The sequence below is a fragment of the Populus nigra genome, chromosome 8 (genome assembly GCF_951802175.1).
Source record: "Populus nigra chromosome 8, ddPopNigr1.1, whole genome shotgun sequence".
NCBI classification, from domain to species: domain Eukaryota; kingdom Viridiplantae; phylum Streptophyta; class Magnoliopsida; order Malpighiales; family Salicaceae; genus Populus; species Populus nigra.
This window is the reverse complement of record NC_084859.1, coordinates 5037190-5060148: the sequence shown is the minus strand read 5'-3', so window position 1 is coordinate 5060148 and position 22959 is coordinate 5037190. Positions and strand designations below refer to the sequence as shown.

The window sequence follows — 22959 nt, the reverse complement described above, 5'->3', positions numbered from 1 at the left end:
TAACGATGAACCTGTAGCAAGTGATCTAACAGGATATTTTAACTTGAATAACAAGTCATATTTACAACAGAAGCAATACAGAGAGTTGTCCTGAAAATTTTCATCGCTTGTAACGAGAAATTTATATTATTTATGAAGTCAGCTAAAAAGTGTCTTACAGTTCATCATGATCATTTTCCTCAGGCAAGGTAACTTCTGGTTGGAATTCAAGAAGATACCTAGCAGCCAATGATGCGTGAAGTGCAGCACCATAAGGAAGCACATCTTCATTGATTTCAAAGTAAGGTGAGTGTGGGGATTGAAGCTGCTTGTGTGTCTCATTCTGCATTCCAATAAAGAAGAAATATCCAGGTATCATCTCTTGGTAAAAGGCAAAATCCTCAGATCCCATCAATGGTTGCATGTCTTTAACTTTGTCAATGCCCAGCATATCACTAGCAACAATTCGGAAGTAATCGTGCAAGTATTTATCATTTATGGTAGGAGGGAAAAAGGGTTTTTCATTCTCAAGGAAATTAATAACTGCTTTACACCGTTGTACTGCAGCTTGCCCTGTGACAACCTGTAATTAAAGAGAAACAGGACTGATCATGGTGAAATATAAGGAAGCAAATGGAAAACCTGAATAGAAGTTTGAGAATACAACAGAGAAGCATACCAAGTTAAATTTTAGTCACTGAGATAAAGAAGGAAAACCATTTTTAGTTACGAAGACAAAGCATGGAAAAAAGATCCGCAGATCAAAAAGGTTAGACAAGATTTTTGTCCACAAAAAATGAAACAAGAAATTCAATACAATTTTTTCAGACATAGTTATATTTGCTCATAATTCAACAGCAATACCTCCTCAATACGTTGCCTAAGTTGCATAAAGCTTTCCTTTAAAAAGGCTCGGAAGGTGCCACCAATTGTAACAGAATCTGGAATAACATTGAATGCACCACCTCCTTGGAATTTTGCAACTGTCACCACCTGCATGTTAACTTCAAATTAAACAGTGCCAAAATATAAAAAGTGAATACGTATGAATAACAATGTTCAATCACTTCAACAAGCCGAGCATTGTCCCTATCTGCTAACAGAAAAGGCAAGTCTCTTTTTTCAGTGATATAAAAAAGAAACTGGTGCACCAATCAGATTAAATTACTTACCTTTCTCAATCTTTTTCATGCATCAACCAAATCTGAATCACAAAATAGCATCCATATAGTAGACATAGGAACAAGTCATGAAATTCTATATTCTATTCTCATTTATTATTGTGATAATCAGCGCAGCTTGATCGCTTGATAAAATTTAGGTTTCTCAAACTAACTGATTAACAATTAATTAGTTTTAAGCTGGCCACATTGAACAAAAGCTGAGGTACTTTTCAGAATCACAATCATAACTGTAAAAGACAAAAATATCCAAAACATCTTGATAACAGAACTCTTCTCATCTAAAGAGCTTCAATACTGCAAGAAAAACCAAGCCATGTTCAAGCACAACAAGGTGGTAAATTAACCCTCTAATGAAAAGCACAGAAGCAATCCTCAAAAATAAAATGGTTTGTAGAATTATAGCATGAAGCAAAAACAGAGGAACTTAAAACAAAAATTATACAGTTTCTCAATAAGATTATGAAAAACAAATGAAAAGGCATTAAGAGTTAGAGTTGATGTAATGTGAAGAAAACAAAATGTGCACCTGTGAGTCCAGTGGATCAGCTTCACGTGAAACAAGGTGTTGTAAGCTAACTATCACATTGGAAGCTGCCAGTATTGGATCTATTGAATGCTGAGGAATGGCAGCATGACCTCCTTTTCCACTTATTACTGCTTCAAAGAATCCACTCCCAGCCAGTAGAGGACCGTGTCTGGAGGCCACTTCTCCTATTGGTAACTTATTGGCAACATGCAAGCCAAATATAGCATTAACATTCTCTAATGCTCCTTCATCGATCATTTTCTTTGCACCGCCACCTCCTTCCTCTGCTGGTTGGAAGATTAGAACAACTGTGCCCTAATAGAACAAAGAAAATTGGAGGAAGCATAAGAGAGAGAACCACAAAGCTCCTGTTCTCTTAGAATTTTGAGAGCTGAAGAGTTCTCAAAGAATAGCAAAGAGAGGGACTAGCACAGGGTCTGAAACCAAAGAGCAGCCTGTCCTGGCCTAGTAGTATAACAGCATAACTCATTAGGTTGTGATGCGGAACAAAAAACTAAAGAAAACTAGAAGCAGAGAAAGAAAGAAGAAAGCCAAGAATTAAAAGTACGGATAAAAAAGCTAGGATGAAGAGAAAGTTCAAAGGAGAAATAGTATGTTATTTTATCAATTAATCAAAATTGTCTCACAAACTGAAAAAGAAAAATATAAATAGCATGACCCTAAAATACTCAACTACTGGGCTCAGCCCATCAATTAAAATTATTTAACATAAATAACCCAAATAAATAAAACAAAAACAATGAAAACGACCTAGATGGGCTCAATCTCCCAACCAAAAAGTGACAAACCAGGCCATCTTTTATATCTCTGTCCATATAATCGTGTAATTTGCGATGTGGTAGCTTCCAAATTCCACCAGAGGAAAGGTTTTGGGGTATAGGGGTATATACAACAAATACTGTTGTGAATGGCCATCTATGGCAGACCAAACAATATCTAAACTTTAACAGAGAGCTTATTGTCATTATTTGTTAACTGGAAAGTATTATTGGCATGTTTGAGCCATAGTTTTGAAACCTAACCCGGTGGTCGACCTGGTCTAATGATCGGTTCACAGGTCATATGGGTTGACCTGGGTCAACCCAAAAAAAAAAAATAGCAATCTCCATGTTTGTCCGCGTTTCTGACCATTTCCGTCATGTCTTACACAAAAAGACCCAAAGCTAAAATCCATCGTCCTCTCTTGCAGCATAGTCTTATCTCTATTTGTCACTCTCCCAAATAAATCCAGCAGAGACCCCTTTCCTAGTTGGAATTTGACAATCCACCATTCCCCCACCACAACAACCACAAACCTGGTCAGTAACAGCAGTTCCCACAACAGCCACGTAGCAGCTCCACCACCACCACTATACATTCTCTACCTATTACAGTCCTTTTATCACCAAATCACAACATCTATTGCCCTTCTCACGCCACCCAAATCCTCTCCCCATAGTAGCCTCAATCCACACAAAAACTCGAGCGACCAGCCACCACTTTAAACTGATAGTCTCTCCACCATGGCTCTTCTCCTCCACTTCTCAGCTTTTTTACACACAAATCCTTGACGGTCTCTCTCCACCATGGCCCTTCTCTTCCACTTCTCAGCTTTTTTACACACAAATCCTCGATGGTCTCTCTCCACCATGCTGCTCGCTCCCCTCCCCTCTAATCTATTCTTATAAAAGCTTGAGAGAATTGTAGCTGAATTATAAGGTAAATAAAGGAAACAAACAGCACAGCCGCTGAGTTATAAAGCAACAAACCGCTTGAATCTATAAAGAAAAAAAAAGGAAGGTAGCCGGGTCTCAGCCAGGTTCCGGGTCGACCGGGTTTCGCCGGGCCAACTCCCCAACAGGTTTTTACTTAGACCCGGACTGGTTCTAGACCCAGGTCGGCCGGGTCCCGGGTCGACCCGTCGGGCCGGTCCAGGTTTCAAAACTATGGTTTGAGCTACTTCTTCAAGGAATTTCAATCGAGCTCTTACAAAAAATGCAAATCCACTTCTAATACTGCATATTATTCTTTCGTTGTACACCTAACGGCTTGCTTCAATGAGTACTTTAAGTAAAAGAATAGAAAATGTAAAATCATAAGGTCAGTGCAACCACCTCCTCCACATATTATTTCAGTATAACTTGTCTACATGAACATGCAAAATGCAGGGCCTGAAGCTAAAAATTTGCTCAATTCCCCCAAAGAAAATTTTACCAAGGCCCTCTTGAAGATGAAAAATTTACTTCCTTTCACCCCTAACATACTTTTTGAACATGTTTAGCTCTTCTATCCAAAAGTTTAGCCCCTCTCAAAGATTAAAGTTTTCCCCTTTTATCCAAATAATGTAAATGAAACATGCTTAGATCTTCCTTCCCCAGAAGATGAAAAATTTAGCCCAGAAAACCTTTAGCACAGGACTCTAAAACTAGCAGTAGAGCCAGCCATATATGCATGAATCTAATCTGGTTGTGTAAAGAAAGTATTGGAAATGCTAGCCATGCCATCAAATAAAAACACTTCTTAGTGATTAATAAATTGGTCTTTAGAAAAGCCAACTGACTCACTACAAAGGGCAAGCTTAGTACCAAGTTGCAGGCAATGAGATTTGAAGAGAATTGTAACAAGTAGACCACGAGATGAGCTAACATTTCTCTATAATTAGTTGTACCAAAAAACCAAGCTAGAAAAGTTAGCTATCTGAACTGACATCAACTTAGTATACATAAGCAGACTTGGTTCATTTTGTTAGTGTGCTGCATGTGTGTTGTTATGTGTATAACAAGTGACAGCTCCTTGTGTGTGCTCCATGTAATTTTAAGAAAGTGCACCAGAGGACGAGAGGATAAGTGTGCACTCCAAACATTAGTGATGTGTGTGTGGATAAAAAATGAAGTGAGTTTGGCTTGTGTGGGCATCAAGGTTGTCAAAAAAAAAAAAAAAAATCATCCAGATCATTTTAGGTTCTAATGACTTCAAATCATGAAAACATACGAGTTTACCTACTATGCAAAAGCCTAATATCAAATACAAAAAATAAAAACATAAGAGTTCTAAACAAAATTTAATGATGTTATTACTTTAAAAAGACCAAAATCATGTTTAAATACATGGTTAAATACAAAGTTCACATAAACTATTAATGCTTAAATAAAACATAGAATCTGTCCCCAAAAGATAGAACTACAGAAGTTCAAAGTGATATTAACTCACACACATAATGTTTCATTTAAAAAGTAATTAACAGTAACACTTACGAAAGAAAGAAATATTATAATTATTTTACAAGGTCAAGATTTTTACCATAAACAAATCTATTTAAATAAAAGACTTCGCAAATTTATTGCAGCACTATGGAGATTGGAGAGTAAAAAAATATGCAGGAAAAGCTATTAAACGTATTTGCTATTTGTTGTGTTCTTTTCAATTACATTAAGGGTTAAGCTATTCCCACTCCAAAGTTTTATGGACAGACAAACTAATCCTATTTAGAGTGTCCTTCACATTTAAATTTCATAATATTTTAAATTTCATAATTTTTTATAATGAAAATGTATTTTAAAAAAAAAAAAAAATTGTTAATATGCTACATAAGCATGTTGATGATACAAAATACTGTCACAGGATTGCAGCAATATAAACATAGTTTTTGTATGAGGATATATTACAAATAATAAAATGAAAAAATAAATAAATAAATAACAATCCATTTTGTAATGAAATATCAATTTATGTAAGAAAATATATATACTTAATCAACAATGTCATTGAGATACAATTTTAAATTTAGCATTTAATTTATTGTTTTTTGTATTATGTTAGGAAGTCTTTTATTTGTACTAATCCTTAAACTTCAATTTTAAGAAATAATATAGATAGGGTTAGTTTAGTCACTAATAGAAGTCAAGAAGTGAAAATAACAATAAAAGGAGTGGGAATACTGCTTTTAGTCCTCTATTTTCTATATAAGTATATCAAGAGATAGCATAACCTGAATACCTGATTGGGAAATAGATATACAAATAAAAATATAAGAAATGAAACAATGAGTGCTTTTCCTATGATATCACTTAAGTTAAATATAGAAACTTGCATGTTAAAGATAGAAACAACAAAAAATATAGCAAAGCAACATGTGCAAACTTTAAAAAGTAGCTTAATCAACATGGAAATGGGCCAAAAAGGGAGCACTGTGAACTCATTAAAACCAGCCTATAACTCACATTATTATCAAGTTCAATGAGCTAGCAAGAGAGTCGCATACAATTTTGCTCATGATTAATTTTTTTATCCATGTTAGCTCTGTTCTTTTTTTATGTTTGGCAAATAAAATCATGAGATTTTACAATTTGGAACCTGTTTTAACAACCATGGTTAGTGTTTTGTGTGGCATTTGTGTTATGCTCTTCTCCAATATAATAAGCTAAAGCAAATGAAGTAAATTGCTAGGTCATTTTTCTCCCAAAGTCTGCTACTTGTTTTGTAGAGTAACTTAGAATTCCTTCTTTCTTTCTTCTTCTTCTTCTCTCTCTCTCTTTTTTTTTTCCATGAATGAAAGGAGTTTAGAATTCCATGGGAAGACAGATCAATTTCTTTGACACAATGGAAATTAAATGGATGAATTATGCAGCAAAGTAGAAAAATCTTCAATTAAACATAGGTTTGCTGGGTAGTAGATCCAGTTTAAACAACTCTGGTGTCGAAGAAAAAAAGGACATTGAAGAACAATGTGTAAATGACTGCACAAATATTCAGGAAAAAGATTCTGCTGTTGCTAAAAAAACTTAGCATAATATTTGGAAAAAATAAAATTGTCAGGATTTAAGAGCGCTACAGGATAATAATTTGCGCATTTATAACATCAGTAACAGCAAGCCCAAAAAAAGCAACAAACCTTCAACTCTTCACGATGGTCTTGAAGGATCTTTGCGGCACCAAGAAGCATTGCAACATGAGAATCATGACCACAAGCATGCATCTTCCCAGGAACTTTGCTCTTGGACTCCCACTCCACCATTTCCTGTCATTCAAGTACCCATGAATCAATTCCCGTGGAACTTTATTTCACCAATTACAAAAGGGTCAATTGAATCCAAACTAAAAGTACAACATGCTGTGCGTAAATGGTTGTCGCTCTAGAAAACCAATATAATTAATGAAGGTAACAAATTTCGACAGAAATATTTAAGTCAACTTACAGAAGATTAGAAAATCAACAAAAACTGTCCCAGTTAGAAAAAGAAAAAGAAGAATAAAAAGAAGAATAAAACAGCTAGAACTAGATCTCACCCTTCTGGGATACATTCTCAAAATTCAATTAAAACTCATTTCAATGAAATCCAACTTGCAGCAACTGAAAAGTTATATATATATATAAAAACTTTCTAAATTCAATTAAAACTCATTTCAATGAAATAAAAGATAGAATTGAATATATATTATCATTCCTACAAGAATCAAATTGATTTAACACAATTAGACTAACAAAAAGAAGTAAAGAAAATAAAAAATCAAGGTAAACCAAACCTGCATAGCAAGAGCATCCATATCTGCCCTTAATGCAACAAAAGGAGGTTTACCAGACCCAATAAAGCCAACAACACCAGTAACTGAAAGTGGGTGTTTATATTTAACACCTATCTTATCCAATTCTGCTCTAACAAGCTTACTAGTCTCAAATTCCTCGAAACCCAATTCAGGATTCTCATGTATCTTTCTCCTTACCCCTACCATCCAATCAAATAGCTCTTCTTTTTTGGCATAATTGAGAAACCTTGAAGTGATATCTGATGACCCATTTAAGCTTGAAATTGGACTCAACAAATACAAAAAAAACCCCAAAGAAACCCAGTTAAACAAACTCATGGTTTTGTTTCTCAAAACCAAGAATGCTTGTTGATCGTAAATTTTGAATTTTCTTTGAGGGCAAAGAAAAGGAACAGATTTTTCTGAAAGAAGCGAGGCCTGGATTTATATGGTACAGGAAGTAAAACAAGCAAACGATGGTGTTGCGTGATGTTTGAAAAGCTCAAGAAAGTGTGAGGAAAATGAGGACAAAAAAAGTTGTTTTGGAATATTAGTGGGCGTAGTAGCAGTGGTGGCCGTGATGAGATGCTTCTCTGACTCTACATGACAAATTTATCAGGCCAATAATCCTTGTGCTGATTTTCAACGTGTATTTTTTTTTTTTTTTTTGCGCGAGAAAGAGAGAGACAGGCCAATTTTCACACGTTTCTATGACTTTGCATGTGCACTGTTGAGTAACAGAAAATGACAACAAATAAAATAAAAAATTAACAAGGTATCGCAATCAAATAAATAATTAATAATATTAGTTTGTTTTTATATTTTAAAAGTAATTTTAAAAAATATAATTTTTTATTTTATTTTTTTATTTTAAATTAATTTTTTTTATATTTTCATATTATATTATTTTGATGTATTGATGTTAAAAATAAATTTAAAAGATATATTTTCAAATAAAAATTACTTTAAAAAAAACAGCTAAAACAATATCAAACAGACTCTAAGTTATATATTGATATATAAATTGCTACTTAGATTTGTGCACATGGTATGCCACGAATCCACATTTATTTTTATAATACTATAAATATATTTTAAATAAAAAAATTAACAATTTAGATTATAGTCCTGACTGGATTTAATAAGCTAGTTTTATTTTAATTAAACTAAAAAAATAAATAAAAATAATAGTAAATGGAATTAAAAAAAAATAATCACAATAACTTGGTAAAACAAATTTAGAAATATGAAATTGGATAAAAAAAATGGATAAAAAACCAATTCGAGTCAACCCATGATAATATAATAAATATGTAACCTGGATAAGAATAGACGAGTCAACTTATATTAACTTGCCAAACTCGTGGTCTATATTATAAGATTGAGATAACCCAATAAAAAATAAATTAAAGAAAAACACAAAACTATTTAAAAAAAACATATTGAACGATGAAATCAAAAAAGAAAATAAAAAAAAAAAAATACCGACCCACATTAACTTTTTAAACTTATGACTCAAGTCATAAGACTGAAAGCACCATACATGAAAAAACCATGAAACTCAATCCCAAGCAATTCAAACATTGAAGGATAAAATTGAAAACAAAATCAATTATATAAAAGGATAATAATAATAATAATAAGTAGTAATTAGAAGAATGGGGATAAAAATCAAAATAAAAAACAAATTAGATGACAAATATAAATTTTTGATTGAAGAGTAAAGTTAAAGAAAAAAAATAACTTGAACAAAATAAATCAAAAGAATGAGGATCAAATTAAAAAAAAAATATATCATAATTTTGGATTGATGATGAAAATAAAAACCAATACAAATTGCACAAAAAGAAAAAAGAAAAAGAAAAAGGAAAGAATGGGCAATGAAATTATAATTGAATGATGAAATTGAAAAAAATAATCAAAACTCTACAAAAGAACCAAGGACAAATATTAGAAACTAAAAAAACTTGACACAAATCCGAAAGCAAAACAAATAAAGAGATAGCTTTGAAATTTGGATGATTAGACATGAAAATTGAGGAAAAGAGAAAAAAAGAAGATAAAAAGAAAGGATTGTCAATGTCATACTAGAAATCCGATCATGACACATGTTAAGAGAGGTTTGAAGGGGCATCCGAAAGGATTCAAACATCACTCTAAAAGCCATAATACAACCATATAAATGTTGTCGTATACGCCTCACAAAGACATGACCATCCTTCACATATGCATTTCAAAAAGAATAAATAATAATAATAAAAGACTTTACTACTTTCCTAGATAAACCAAATTTTTATGTTATGATGGGTATGATATTAAAAAAAAAACATTCAGCTATCAAATCAATTGGTTAACTAAAGTTATTTTATTGTAATTTTTTTTAATAATTATTAATTAATCTATTAAGTTAATAAATCCTATTAAAATGTGAATTAATTAAAATTAATCTATTAACAAATCCTATTAAAATTTAAAAGGACTACAATTAATTATTTTTATTAATAAATATTATAATTATTAATTAAACTAAGGAAATTTAAATTGATTATAACTAATCTAACCATAACTATTAATTAACATATTAAATTAAGGAGTCTTAGTAAATTTTAAATTGACTACAACTAATATTTTCTCCGATAATTATCATAAATATTAACCTAATAGATTAAGGAATCCTATGAAAATTTAGAATAACTACAACTAATCATTTTCATTATAATTGTCATAATTATTAATTAAAGAAATCCAATCCAATTAAGATTTACGAATCATTTTCATCTATAATTCTTATAATAATTGATAATAAAATGAAATTAATAAATCAATTATTTTAATTTGCAAAGGATAAGTACTTTTTAATTTTTTTTGAATTGAACAATATATATATATATATAGAGGTTATGATGCTCACAACCGTATAACCTATTGAATTGTAATGTGTTTCCAACATCACTTCCCCCATTAACTTTGTTATTTTTTTAAATATTTTTTTAACCATGGTAATTTACATAAAAACATTTATTAACTATGCTATTTTCTAAAAACAAATCTCATTTTTGTCACTAGTGATTCTACTACTGCTATGGAACCACAAAAATAGCTATTAGATTTTAGCTTTATTTTCAAAAGTATTTTTCATCAATGATGGTGTACCCTTGATTAGTATTTTCAATATTTTTTGGAATACAAAAATTAAAACCGGGAATAAAATGGTTAGTGGAAAAATAATATATAAAATAAAAAAATATTAAATAAATTAAGAAGAGGTATTAAAAGTTCGAAAACTTTTCTTTACAATGACAGGTTTAACACTATATGAAAATAAGATACCCAATTAAATAGAAAACACCAAACAAGACCTTGTGTTAATTTTGTAAATAATGGAATATATATAGAGCCATATAAATAGCAAATAAGATTGTCGAACCACCATACAAGGGGGGCTTTTTATTTTCTCTTGAATTTCTTCATCAAATGTTTTAAAGAGCTTGAGATTGAGGAATGGGTATAAGGGTTAATTAGTGGAAATCAAACACTTAAGTAAGGATTCAAAGCTTTGAAAGCTAGGGTTTTAGAGAAGTTGAGGGAGGGAAAGAAAAGTGAAGAAAAAACTTGACTTTCATTTTATTTTTTCTTGGTTTAGTAGCCATTTGAGATAACAAACTCAACCCAAAAAATTAGTTTGAATTCTTATAAGCTATGTAAATTATTGAGTGTGTTAGTGTTAAATAGAATTTGAAATTGTAAAAATTGATTGTTTATTGTATTGTTTGATGATGAGATAATGTTAGTTGATATCAGAAATGAATAAGTAACTTTTCAATTGAAAGAATTGAAGAGAAAGATTCATCTTCTTAACTATGGAATTTTCGACCTAGCTAAAAAAATGAGGAAGTTGAGATTATTTGATAAAATTGTTATGAAACTTATATGTAAATGTGTTGATATGAATAATTACTGTATAGGTAACACATGAATTGAAAAAAGAAAGTTTCACTTACCATGTGTGAAGGCATGCATCCAAATAGAGAAGAAATAGGGAAATAAGATTTTGATTAAGTTGATACATAAATCATGCTTGAATGTATTCATGTATATATATATATACACACACACACAGATGGGTAATGTACTATGGTCATTCGATTAAAGCCGGTGAAAAAATGAAAATAAAATTTAATTCATTAGTCATATAGATGAATGTATTGGACAAATATTAATAAATTTACAAATAGTTGATTTAATTGATGAAATAAGATATGACAAAGCCATATAAGATGGTAATTTGAGGAATAATTGGTTGGAAAACTAGAGATTTTTAGACATGAATTTAAGTGATTTTAAAATTAAATAAGTTATGGGAATTTGATTTTGGATGAATTTCACGTGATATTGTATGTTTTATGATATGAGAGAGATTATAATAATAGGACAACAACAAAAAAAGTGATACGTTGAGGGCACATGTAACAAGTAAGTGTTAAGCACCTTTAAGTTCATTTTATTAAGTTGATTAAATTATATAACTATAAGTTTCTTAAATGTTATATATATTTTTGAAAGTTTTGTTTCTAACATATGGAGGAACTAGTTACTCGGTAGTGGAGCTAGTGCCCAGTTTTGAGTGGAGGAACTAGTAACCAAGTAGTTGGACTAATGCATGGTTTTGGGCGGAGAAGCTAGTTACCTGATAATAGGACTAGTGTACAGTTTTGAGCAGAGGAATTAATAACACGTAAATAGAGTTAGTGCTTAGTTTTGGACGGAGAAACTAATTGCCCAATGATTGGGGTTAGGGCTTGAGAATTTAGGCTAATGACTTTGATTGTTGATGATATGAATGTTTATGATTTGGCAAGGTGGTTCATTAGAACCATATGAATTGATTTGAAATTGTGATTTTTTATATGCCATGTTTTGTTTGAATGATACAAACCAAGTCATGTGTGAATTTGGTTTTAAAATATCTGCTAATCAATTTTACAAAATCAAGTATATTTCTTAAACCTTACATCAGATAGAGCTGAAACTTTACAAATAAATACTTGACATATAAAAATATATTGTGTTAAATATTTAGGAAAAATAGAGTTCAGGGACATATTATTTTAGAGGGTCGAAGTTAAAAGACAAATCTTATCAAATCTGTGAGACTAAACCTTCGTCTGTTTAAGAGTGTGGTTGCGGTTGCTTTTCAAAGTACTTTTCGTGCCGAAATACATCAACAAAATATTTTTTTTATTTTTTAAAAATTATTTTTGAGATCAGCGTATCAAAACGATCCTAAACATAAAAAAATTAATTTTTTGCAAAAAAAATAATTTAGAAACGCGGTTTGCAATGCGTTTCCAAACATTCTCTTAGGATATATCTGGAGCTACAAGTAGAATTTTTCTGCTATTCAAGTTGGGCTAGAAACTAGAAATCTCAAGATTTACAACCATATGTTGTACTTTTAGTAATTCATCCAAATAAGAGATAAAAATGTGTTTGAAGTCAGGACTGAAATTTATCATGAATGTGTGAAAATTATAGATTCAAACTCCATTAAGGAATTTTAGCATAGAGATTTTATTTTTTATTATTTTATTTTATTTACCTATTTATTTAATGTTGAATAATTATTTTTAATTTAGATTTTTTCTATCCCATTAAACATTGTTTAGGGGTTTATTTCATTATTAGATTTATGTTAATTGATTACTAGTTTATGCCTATTAGCTTGCAACCCAAAAGATGTTTATTAGGGTTAGTTAAAGGAAACTATATTATGTTTTTTTGAGCTGTAAATTTTAGCAAGAAGTTAAAGAATAAACATGAGTTTTTCTTTTGTTTGTTTATTGTAAAACAACCTTTTCTTTGCAAGGATAAAGACCGTACACCGACTTATCAAAGATTAACCGACTTTATGGCATATTCACATATTTAGGGTCCAAGTCTTTTTCCAATTTGTTTTTTAGGTACAAGGTTACCTCTAGATCAAGGTTTTATCAAACCTGATCGTTAGCTTTCCGAGTTGTTATTTACTTTGTTGGGGGTTGCTTGATCACGTGATCAAAAAGTCCGCATCAAAATGTTTTGATGCTGGAAAATAAAATATTGTATGAATTATTTATATTTCATTTTAACTTGATTTCAAGTCTATATCAATCATGTGATAATTTGTAGGATTATATCATATCTTTTGATGTATGAAAAGAATATGTAAGGTTAAGTCTATGTATCATTTTGAAGTCTCATTTTGAAATTGTAATTAAGTTAATCCTTGTTTTTTGTAATATTTGATCTTAAAATTTATTATTATAAGTTTAAATTAGGCATGAACTTATTTTATAATATTTGTTTAAGAATTTAAGTTAGTATGGTTAGATTATATCATTGTTGCTATGTATATTTGTAAGATTTAACATGTATGTTTTATTTTTAAAATTGAATTGTTAGCTTTGTGAAATGGTGAGAATGATATAGTACTTGATGGTTAAACTATGTCATCATATTGGTTTTAATGAGATTATTGTAGATAACTTGGTATTGATAATGCAGGGGAAATTTTGCTGAATTTTTGGTTGAAAAAAGTTGACCTCCATTTTATAAATTATAAATATGTATGATGAAATGTTGATATGTGATGAATGTAAAAGTTGAGGGTATTACAATTGGTATTAGAGCTTGATTTTGATTCAATAGACTTACCAAGTAATTGATTAAAATTGAATTACGTAGGATAATATGTACTGGGCATGGGGTCGAGACTAATTTGACTCTAGTAAGGAGTGGGAATCAGTATATGGATATGGGTAAGGATCAAGAAGGTGATCATCTAGCTGATACTACTTTTTATGTGCTGACACAGTCTAGATGAGGAGTCATCAGGATTTCAGGATGATGATACAACTTTATAGAGGGGAATGCCACAATCTGAGATAGTAGGCAGAGGTGGATAAAGGAATTAGTCCCCACCCTACCCTGATTTTACAATCTTGCATAGATAGTGAGAGTAGTGATCAATGACATATCTAGTATGTCAACCTCTACATCACTAACAGTTATGGCATCCATAAACAATATGGTTATTTTAGTACAGATTATAAACAGTATAAGAAAGATGGGTTATGAGCTCTTTTTGAGGGAGCTAAGTGTAGAAATCACTAGCAAATGGATCCAAAAAATGAAGAGTATTGTGGCTCAAATAAAGGGATCAGAGGATTTATAGGAGGATTGTGCCTCCTAGTTATTATCAGAAAGAACATAATCTTGGAAGGAGACTGGATAGTTAAAGAGGGCCACTAGGATGTGGACATAAAGTGATTTCATAATGCAGTTTAAAAATAAGTATTACTCTAGATAACACCGTAAGATGAAGGAGCATGAGTTTTTAGCCTTGAAGTAGGAGGATATATCATTATTTAACTATGAAAGGAGGTTTCATGACCTCTTTATGTTTGCCTCACATTATGTCCTTACCAAGCAACATATGGTTGAGAGGTTACAAGATGGATTATGACATGAACTGAAGAAAAGACTGATAACATTGCAGTTTAGGAAGGCTAAAGAGCTTATAGAGGTAGCTCATGCTCTAGAGGCATGCATATGAGAGGGCCAGCAAGATAAATGATGTTGATTTCTCCTTAGATAGACCTTTTTTTCCACACACAAAAAAGATTATTCAGTCAGTTCAAACTAAAAAAGGGGCAACAACTGGATCTATTCAGTGAGTTAGTGCTGGGTGGATTGGAGAACAATAGAACTTGAAGACTAGTTTGTCAGAAGAACTTCAGAGAAAAAGACTATCACCTATCCCTATTATGGCCAGTGTGAGCAGAAAAATCTAGGAGACTGTTCTACATCGTCAAAGTGATCTATATTTGTTGAGGAGAGGAACTCAAGTAGAGGGATTGCTCACATTTAGGTCATAGGTGTTACTATTATGGAGGACAAGAGAACTTTCAAAGAGATTGTCCTTATAGGATGGGGTTTACATAGGGACATAAACAAGATACATAAAATCAATAATGGTTAGTCATTATAGATAGACTTTTCAGGCTGGCATTATTAGAGGCTAGTGGAAACAAGGGTGACATAAAGCTTAGGGGGACAGAATATAGGATAAAGTATTCCATATGACCTGAGAGAATGTTAGAGTTGCCTAAGATGTAGTGGCAAGTATGTTGTAGTTAGATTCTTAGCAAATTTATGCATTGCTTAATCCTATTACTATATATTCGTTTGTGTTGTTCTAGGATTAAGGTAACAATGACATCTAAAGGGGGTGAATTAAGTGTTCTACTAATAATAACAAAAATTGCTATTAACTGTAATGGATTTGTTATGATGTTCTTAATCCTGAGCTGATCAAGTCCATGTTGCCCCTTATATCATGGTTATGGTTTTCTCTCTTGATGTTTGTTAGGCTTGTTTTGCCTTTTACTAGCTTAGTGTTATCATCTCACAGGCTTGTTCTTTTTATTAGTTCTTCTTGCTTGTTTTCCCTTAAGACTTGTGCTGAGATTAGCCTGTTGATGTGTTGCTGGTTTTGCCATTTGTGCAGGTACTTTGCCTGCTTGCTTTCTTGGTCATTTTTGTCGAGGATTGTTTGATGTTGTTTGCTGGTTGCTAGTTTTGCTAGTGCATTGCCTACTTGCCTTATGATTAGCTATTATTAGCTTAGTTCTTCTAGTTCTTTTGTTTAGGTCCATTATTGGCCTTATGCGGGAGTTTGTTCTTATAGCTGCTGGTGTCTTCTTTGTTTTGAGGGCTTTTGTTCCCTTCTTTCTATACATACTTGTACATTTCGACTTGCTGTTTTGCAGCTTGTTTTATTTTGATCTATAATATTTTTTATATTTGATAAAAAAAATTACTATTAACTCAATTAAACACAATTAACTAACAATATAATTAAGATGCTTAAAGTAATTTTTTAAGGTGATTTGGCAAGCCTCCATCCACATTTTAAGCACCGAACTAGTTTTGAGTATTGTATTCTTTACTAATACAAGTCAAAGATGACAATGTCTTTGATGAATTCTTACCAAGCTTTTTTTCATCACTTGAAGAAATATTATTTTTAAGATTTATTACCTTGATGATATACCTCACCAATGACCAAGAGTCTTTTTACTTAAAACTCTTGAATGATTATATTTATTTAAAATGTAACAACAATATCTCAAAAGTAGATAATACAATTGAAGTTTATATCTCTATATCTCACTCAATAGCACTTAAAATGAATGAAGGTATTTAAATGTAGTGATTGTGATAATTTATATTCCCGTGCAAGAATATCAAGATTTTAATACACAAATATGAGTATGATATATAATTGATGATTTAAAGTTTTTTTTGCTCTTAAAATAACTTATATATATATATATATATATATATATGCGTGTGTGTGTGTGTGTGTGTGTGGCTTGAGCACCAATCTGGTCTTCGCATTATCATAACGTGGTCAAGACATCTATGATAGAAAGGACTCGAAATGCAAATGGATTTTTTTTGATATACAAACAAACTTAAAATTCATGATATTTATAATATTGCTATTAAAGTTTATTTACTAGGTTATAATATATCATGACTTTTCACTTTGATATTTTCATTGAATTAGATTGCATTGCTTAGTATAATTAATTATTGTATTGTGCATGCATCAAACAAATGAAAAATACTGGAATTGTGAGATTAGATGTAATCTAATCTTATTATATATTGGGATTGGATAAATTCCAATATAGTTGGACATGTTATGATTATGATGGACACATCAATGTCATCGATTACCTTGTACTAATGTATAAGGGAAACTTAGCAGGAAAAAAAAATTCTAGTTTTTCTTGAGTTCAAGACTTATAGAAGATGTAAAACGCTTAAAAATTTTATGAGGTGTTATAAGCTCTCTCTAACTTTTCATGTTACCTCTTATTGCTCGTTTTCTCATTGGATTCTAAGTTTCCATCGTTTATTTTAATGATCAGATTATCGTTTGTTTGATTTATAACAAAATTTGAAACTTTTTATTTACTCTTATCATCATTAAATACCTCTATTCTCTTTATATAATTTTACAATGTGTTTGTTGTTCTCCTTTATAGTCTTATTTTTTTAGTTTTCACCATAATCTTCAATTTCTCCTTCTCTGCCTATTTCTAAACTTTGGATTTAGCTTCAGCTTATTCCTCACTTGTTAGTTTGGATGATGAGTTTCTCTTGAGATGTTTTTCCTGTGGATACATGCTCGTTTGCCTTAATTCTATAACCAAACATTTTGATTTCTATATATTTTAACTTGTTGGTGGACATATTATTTTTGTATTCCCCAAACATCTTGTAATGCCTTCTCAATGACTCTTTATACATTGTTTTCTGTATTCAAACCTTAGGATGCTAATACTTCATTTATCATCAAGCTACAATAATTGCACATGGCTTTTAAAATTAACTATTTTAAATAACACCTCTACTTCTAGTACCTTTGCAACCTTGTTTCCTGTAGGAGTGCCTTCTGGAAATAATTTCTTATCCAAATTTGCTTTTAAGTTGCTAGTTCTTTATGGATCTATCTAGATTATATCATCCTAATCAAGTTTATTAACTCTTTAATCTGTATATGTTCCTCATTAAGATCTATCAACCCTCTCATGACTATACTTCTCACGAATCTTCTAAATTGGTACACTTATTTATAATATAACTGACAGTCATATGCCATTTACATAACACTTCAGTGTAAATCTTAACACTTTATTTGCTACCAAATAATCAAACAACTTATTGGTTGTAATAGTTATAAAAGTAACTTGAGATAAAACAATATCATTGTTAGTAACAATCATCATATTTACATATAATGTATTAACCAGAAAAAAAAGGATTTTTATCAACTCCTATTGTTTCATTTTTTTTTAGGAAACCTAATATGCTTTGATTCTATTAAATCTCGAATTATGTTTCATTTTTATCAACTCCATTCTATTTGCAATAAGATTTATCTGTTACCTCTTTATCAATCATTTGTTTATGTTTCCCTTTTAATTTAACTCTTTTATTAGCCAATAATCAATCAAAGATAACATCAGCTTGATTTATATTAAACGAGTAATGTCTTTTCTCATTTGATCTTAAAGATTTCAAAGATCTAGCATTCTTTTTAGTTAATACTTCACAAATTATGGATTCACCATATACAAATTATGCTACATCCATATTTATTGTTTCCTGATAATAAGTTCAATAAATTGAGACTTTTCTTTCTTTTTCTTTCAATAAATTTTCATATCTTGAAGCCCTTATTCCTAACTCATATATATCTTTAAATTACGTTCCCTCAAACATCTTTCTTAGTTCCAACTCTAATCCTTGATGAACAATCATAATAAATACATTTTTTCTGGAATCTTAGCCTAACATTGCTCTCTTGTTTCCATGAATCTATCTAAATACTATTTTATAGTTTCTCCAAGATACTATTTTAATTTAACTAAATCATCAATCACAAACTTTGGTCTTGTCCTTGAAAAATAAGTTTGGAATATGATTTGCATATCATTCCAATTCTAAACTGAATTTGGTGATAGATTTATGTATAAGTAAAAGCACTCCTAGCTAATGAATTTGGGAATAATCTTAAGTTTAAAAAGTCAGAATCAGATGCTTTTTTACACTAACAGGTGAATCTTGCTATATATTCTATAGCAATTATAGTTTTATGGCCATTAAACAATATCTCTAGGAATTTAAAATTGTTAGGGTAGGGGTACATTCTATCAATGTAATTTGGATACAGTCTTATATATGTTCATCTATGAATTTGTTGAACTCTTGATCTATTAGCTTATTCTATTATCCCTAGAATGTATTTTAGTTCAACTTTCTCTAAAGGTTCATTCATTTCTAGGTTATTTGGGATTATTCTTTCATCCATATTTCTTAGTTATGAACTCTTATAATTAGTAAATTTAGCATTTAAGCTGCTTCCAACTTCCTCTGTTACTAAAAGGCTTTCTTGAACCATTCCAGGTTCAAATAAAAGGTTATTTTTTTTACATTGTATTAGTTTGGCCATTTTGTTTAGGATTGGTTTTCCTAAATTTTGATTCCTTTTTCTTTTTTTTATCTAAGTGATTTTTGACTTCAACTACCAATTGTTTTAAAATCTTATTTAGTGTTTCTATCATAATATGATTAAAGTCATAGATTACTTCATCATTTCCTTTTCTTATTTTGGCATTTGATTTTAAATTGACATCTTTCAATGCCTTGATCATTCCTTTATAAGATTTTTTATTTAAATTTTGCAATTTTCATACTTTGTGTTCTAAACTTCTATCACCATTCTATCTCTCTCTAATGTATAACTCTAAAATGAAATGAGTAGACCTTTTATTCATCGCCACAATCCTATTACAATGATCTTCAATCATTTTTATTTTTAATTTATGCTTTTCTTTAATTTCTTCAGAAAGAAGCCTGTATCTTTCTTCAAGTATTTTGTTAGTTTCTTTCACTCTTTGTTCAAAAAGCATATATCTCTCTTCTACACTCATGAACCCACATCTATTTTCTTCATTTCCTACTGTTAGCCTTGGAAGAATTGATTCTCCATTTCTTTTTTCAACATGAATATCCATAAATTCTTCCTTTTCATCTAAATTTCTTGATAGTTTTGATCTTTTTAGTGTCATAGATTCAAAGAAATAAATCTAACAATATATATATATATATATATGGTATTTTTTGGTTTTTTGGTAATGAAAACTACAAGGCTACTATTACAAGCATATTGATTATCGCCTACAAACTATTAGTTTACAAGTAGATCCTTACAAATTATATGCCTATTAATTATCACCTATGAAATTATTAGCCTATTGATAAACATGTTTTGAAGATCATGAAAACTTAGTATTGCATAGCAACAATTGTTATTGATTTGTTGAGTTGTTGTATTGTTATGTTATGTGTCTGTTAATATGCCTTGCTTCCTTATCTAAATAAGAAAGTTCAAGATTATTTCAAGTAACTACCCGCTCTTCATTACTCTATGTTTTGAGGATGCACGACTAAAATTGCATAACTTCACTTATAGTTGTTTTTACAAGTTTGAATCACATCTTATCTGTATCCTTCCTTTTATTAGTCCAAACTTCATGACATACTTGGTTCAGCCTATAATCAAGTCTATTCTCGTTTTCATCTAGCTTAAACTTTTTTTAATATGGAAACACTTACTAAGTCTAGCTTGCTATTTCATCTTTCTTATCTTTTGACTCAAATTGCTTCTTTGGCTAATTTATTGTGTAACAATTAGAGTATTACATACGCAGCAGACGACTCATTTGTCTTTGGACAAAGAGTGTGGCCTAGTCTGATCATTGTTGATGATTTTTTTTTATGTTGTACGATTCGTCTCATCGAGATTTTTTAAAAAGATAACGGTGATGTCATAATCAGAACTTTAATGTGTTTCTGAGATTTTTTTTATCTCTCATATTTTTTTATTGTAACTTATATCAACCTATTTAATAATTTTTTTTTGAAATACCACGTTTTCCATTAACAATATTTTAAAAGCTTTTTTTACATGTGTTTGGCCACTATTGTTTTCAAATGGTGTTAATAAATAAATTAAAATACCCAAAATTTGTCACAAGTAATGCAGAATCATGGCACCCCGAGATATAACCTAGTTCTGCCTCTGTTGCCTTGGGTTTCTTATGTATTCCACCATTTCAATGCTTCAAGGATATGTCTCCGTAGATGCATATATATGCATGTTTCAAAGTTGGATAGGTACAGAAACCTGATATCTTTTTCAGAACCGACAAAGAAGACAAGTCAACTGGTTGCCATGCGGTTGTGTTGTGAAACACAGCCGCCCCGATAGCATTTTTCCCTCAATGCCCTTGTCCAAATTTTCTTCCCAGCCTTCGAAAGGTCCTTTGACTTTGCACTTGTAAGTGACAAACTTTTCTAACTTGTTGGACATCACTTCTCCTTTTCGTTCTCTTTTCCCCCATATGGTTTGCATGATTTTTATTTCCCTTTCTGTACCTGAATATATTGAACTTGTGTCACAAACCCTGCTATAGCCATACGTACAGGTCTCTTTCGGTTTTAAGTGTTCAAATTAATTTCAAATTCTAAATGCAAGATGTCATTTTAGTTATTCTAGATGCATGCATGCGTATAGAACACTAATTATGTGATTATCCAAGCATCTATAAGAATGGTATATTCTTTCTTTTTTAATGAAGTCCCGAGTCAAGTTTCAGCCCTAACAAAATGATATCGAAACTAGTTTGATCTAGTCAGTGAGTATCTGTGAGATTAGCTAGAGCATGCGTGTTGAAGAAAATGAGAAATCCCAATAATAAATGGATTGTGGAGATGAGGGAGTGGATGAAAAATTAACATCTAAAAAATAAAATAAAGTTGCAAGTTGGTGGAGTCTAACAAGAGAATTAAAACTTTGCATGAAGAGAGATAGAAAGAGTCCAAAAAGAGCTTGGTACAAGCTGACAAGTCATTGCACATGTGATGATGCTGTACACGAGAGAGATATTTACAAGGAATAAGATAGAAAATGATACAATGAGCCATGACAAGAAGAAGACAACAAATACAAAGGCCACTTGAAGAGCCTAATCGTACGTCAAAGAGAGATGTTTAGCTCGAGAAATATAGTTGCAATCACAAGAGAGAGGAGAAAAATGACTAAGAATAGCCATATTCAAGCAAATACAATTGCTAAAGAAATGAATATTAAAGAGATGGCAATGAGATGACATTAAGTGGAGTGGCTAAGACAAAAATGTAAGCAAGATCTTTTGGAGATAAAGATGGAAACTTCAAAAAATTATGACAGCAATTTGGTTGTCAAAAAGAAAAAGAAGAAGAAGAAGAAGACATTGAAGTTTTTGTTATCAACGGGTGATGAGAAAGGTGTATCAGCCATGACAGAAATAATCCTCTAACATACTGCAAGATGATCCTCTAATGTATTTTTAAAATTCAAGGATTGAAAGATTTTCAAAATTAAGGGGAAGTATTATAATTAATTTTGAAATTTAAATTCAAATGGTTATTTTAGTTGTTTTAGGTACATGTATTCGTGACATTAATTATATGATTATCCAAGCATCTACAATTCTCCACATACTAATATAATATAATATAAATACGTGTTATGAAAAAGCATTGTAATCTTAAGTTTAATTCCATGAAACTTCTTCTCTTATAAGAGTTATATGATATAAGAATGAGATATTCTTTCTTCCCTAATAATCCCTTTGAACTTATTGCTAAATCTGATCCACCCTATGGCATTTCTTGAAAAGTTTCATCCCTTGAAAAATTTGTTTATGAATCCCTCTTGTCTTCGCATTTCTACATTTGTAGACTGGCAAAATATGTGATATATTTGGACATTTGTTGCCAATTACATGTTGAGACTATCGACGGCTAGTCCTGTTAGCGTGTCAACAGACAAGCATTGCGCTATCATGAAGAGTGCAATTAAATTCTATGTTTTTTTTGTCTGATTCTGATCGAGGGCGGTGATATTGCAGAAATGCATTTATAAATCTTATGCAATGCAGAAATGCATTTATAAGTTGTGAAGAATAAATTTCTGATATATTGAGGATACACAGAACCTGGAGAACTAATTGATTATTGTTCTTCTGATTAGGAGAGAGCTGGTATCAGCAAGAATTCACATGTACATGTATGATAGAATTATGC

At 30.8% G+C, this 22959-nt stretch overlaps 1 protein-coding gene across 1 annotated transcript; it reads right to left on the bottom strand.

Annotated features, from left to right (window-relative positions):
- LOC133701829 (IAA-amino acid hydrolase ILR1-like 4) lies at positions 1-7844 on the bottom strand. The gene is made up of 5 exons (XM_062125943.1): positions 7213-7844; positions 6581-6706; positions 1690-2004; positions 844-972; positions 1-562 (listed from the first exon to the last, which is right to left on the bottom strand). Exons 1-5 carry the CDS (start codon positions 7549-7551, stop codon positions 155-157), a joined length of 1317 nt encoding a protein of 438 aa, XP_061981927.1. The 5' UTR covers positions 7552-7844; the 3' UTR covers positions 1-154.
- Positions 7845-22959: the final 15115 nt, after the last annotated feature.

Excerpts from the sequence above, each read along its gene's own strand:
- LOC133701829 (XM_062125943.1), bottom strand. The coding sequence starts at position 7,551 with ATGAGTTTGTTTAACTGGGTTTCTTTGGGGTTTTTTTTGTATTTGTTG. Across the intron at positions 6,707-7,212 it reads TGGATGCTCTTGCTATGCAG|GAAATGGTGGAGTGGGAGTC; the intron begins GTTTGGTTTACC and ends CTTGAATGACAG. Across the intron at positions 2,005-6,580 it reads ACCATCGTGAAGAGTTGAAG|GGCACAGTTGTTCTAATCTT; the intron begins GTTTGTTGCTTT and ends TTGTTCTATTAG.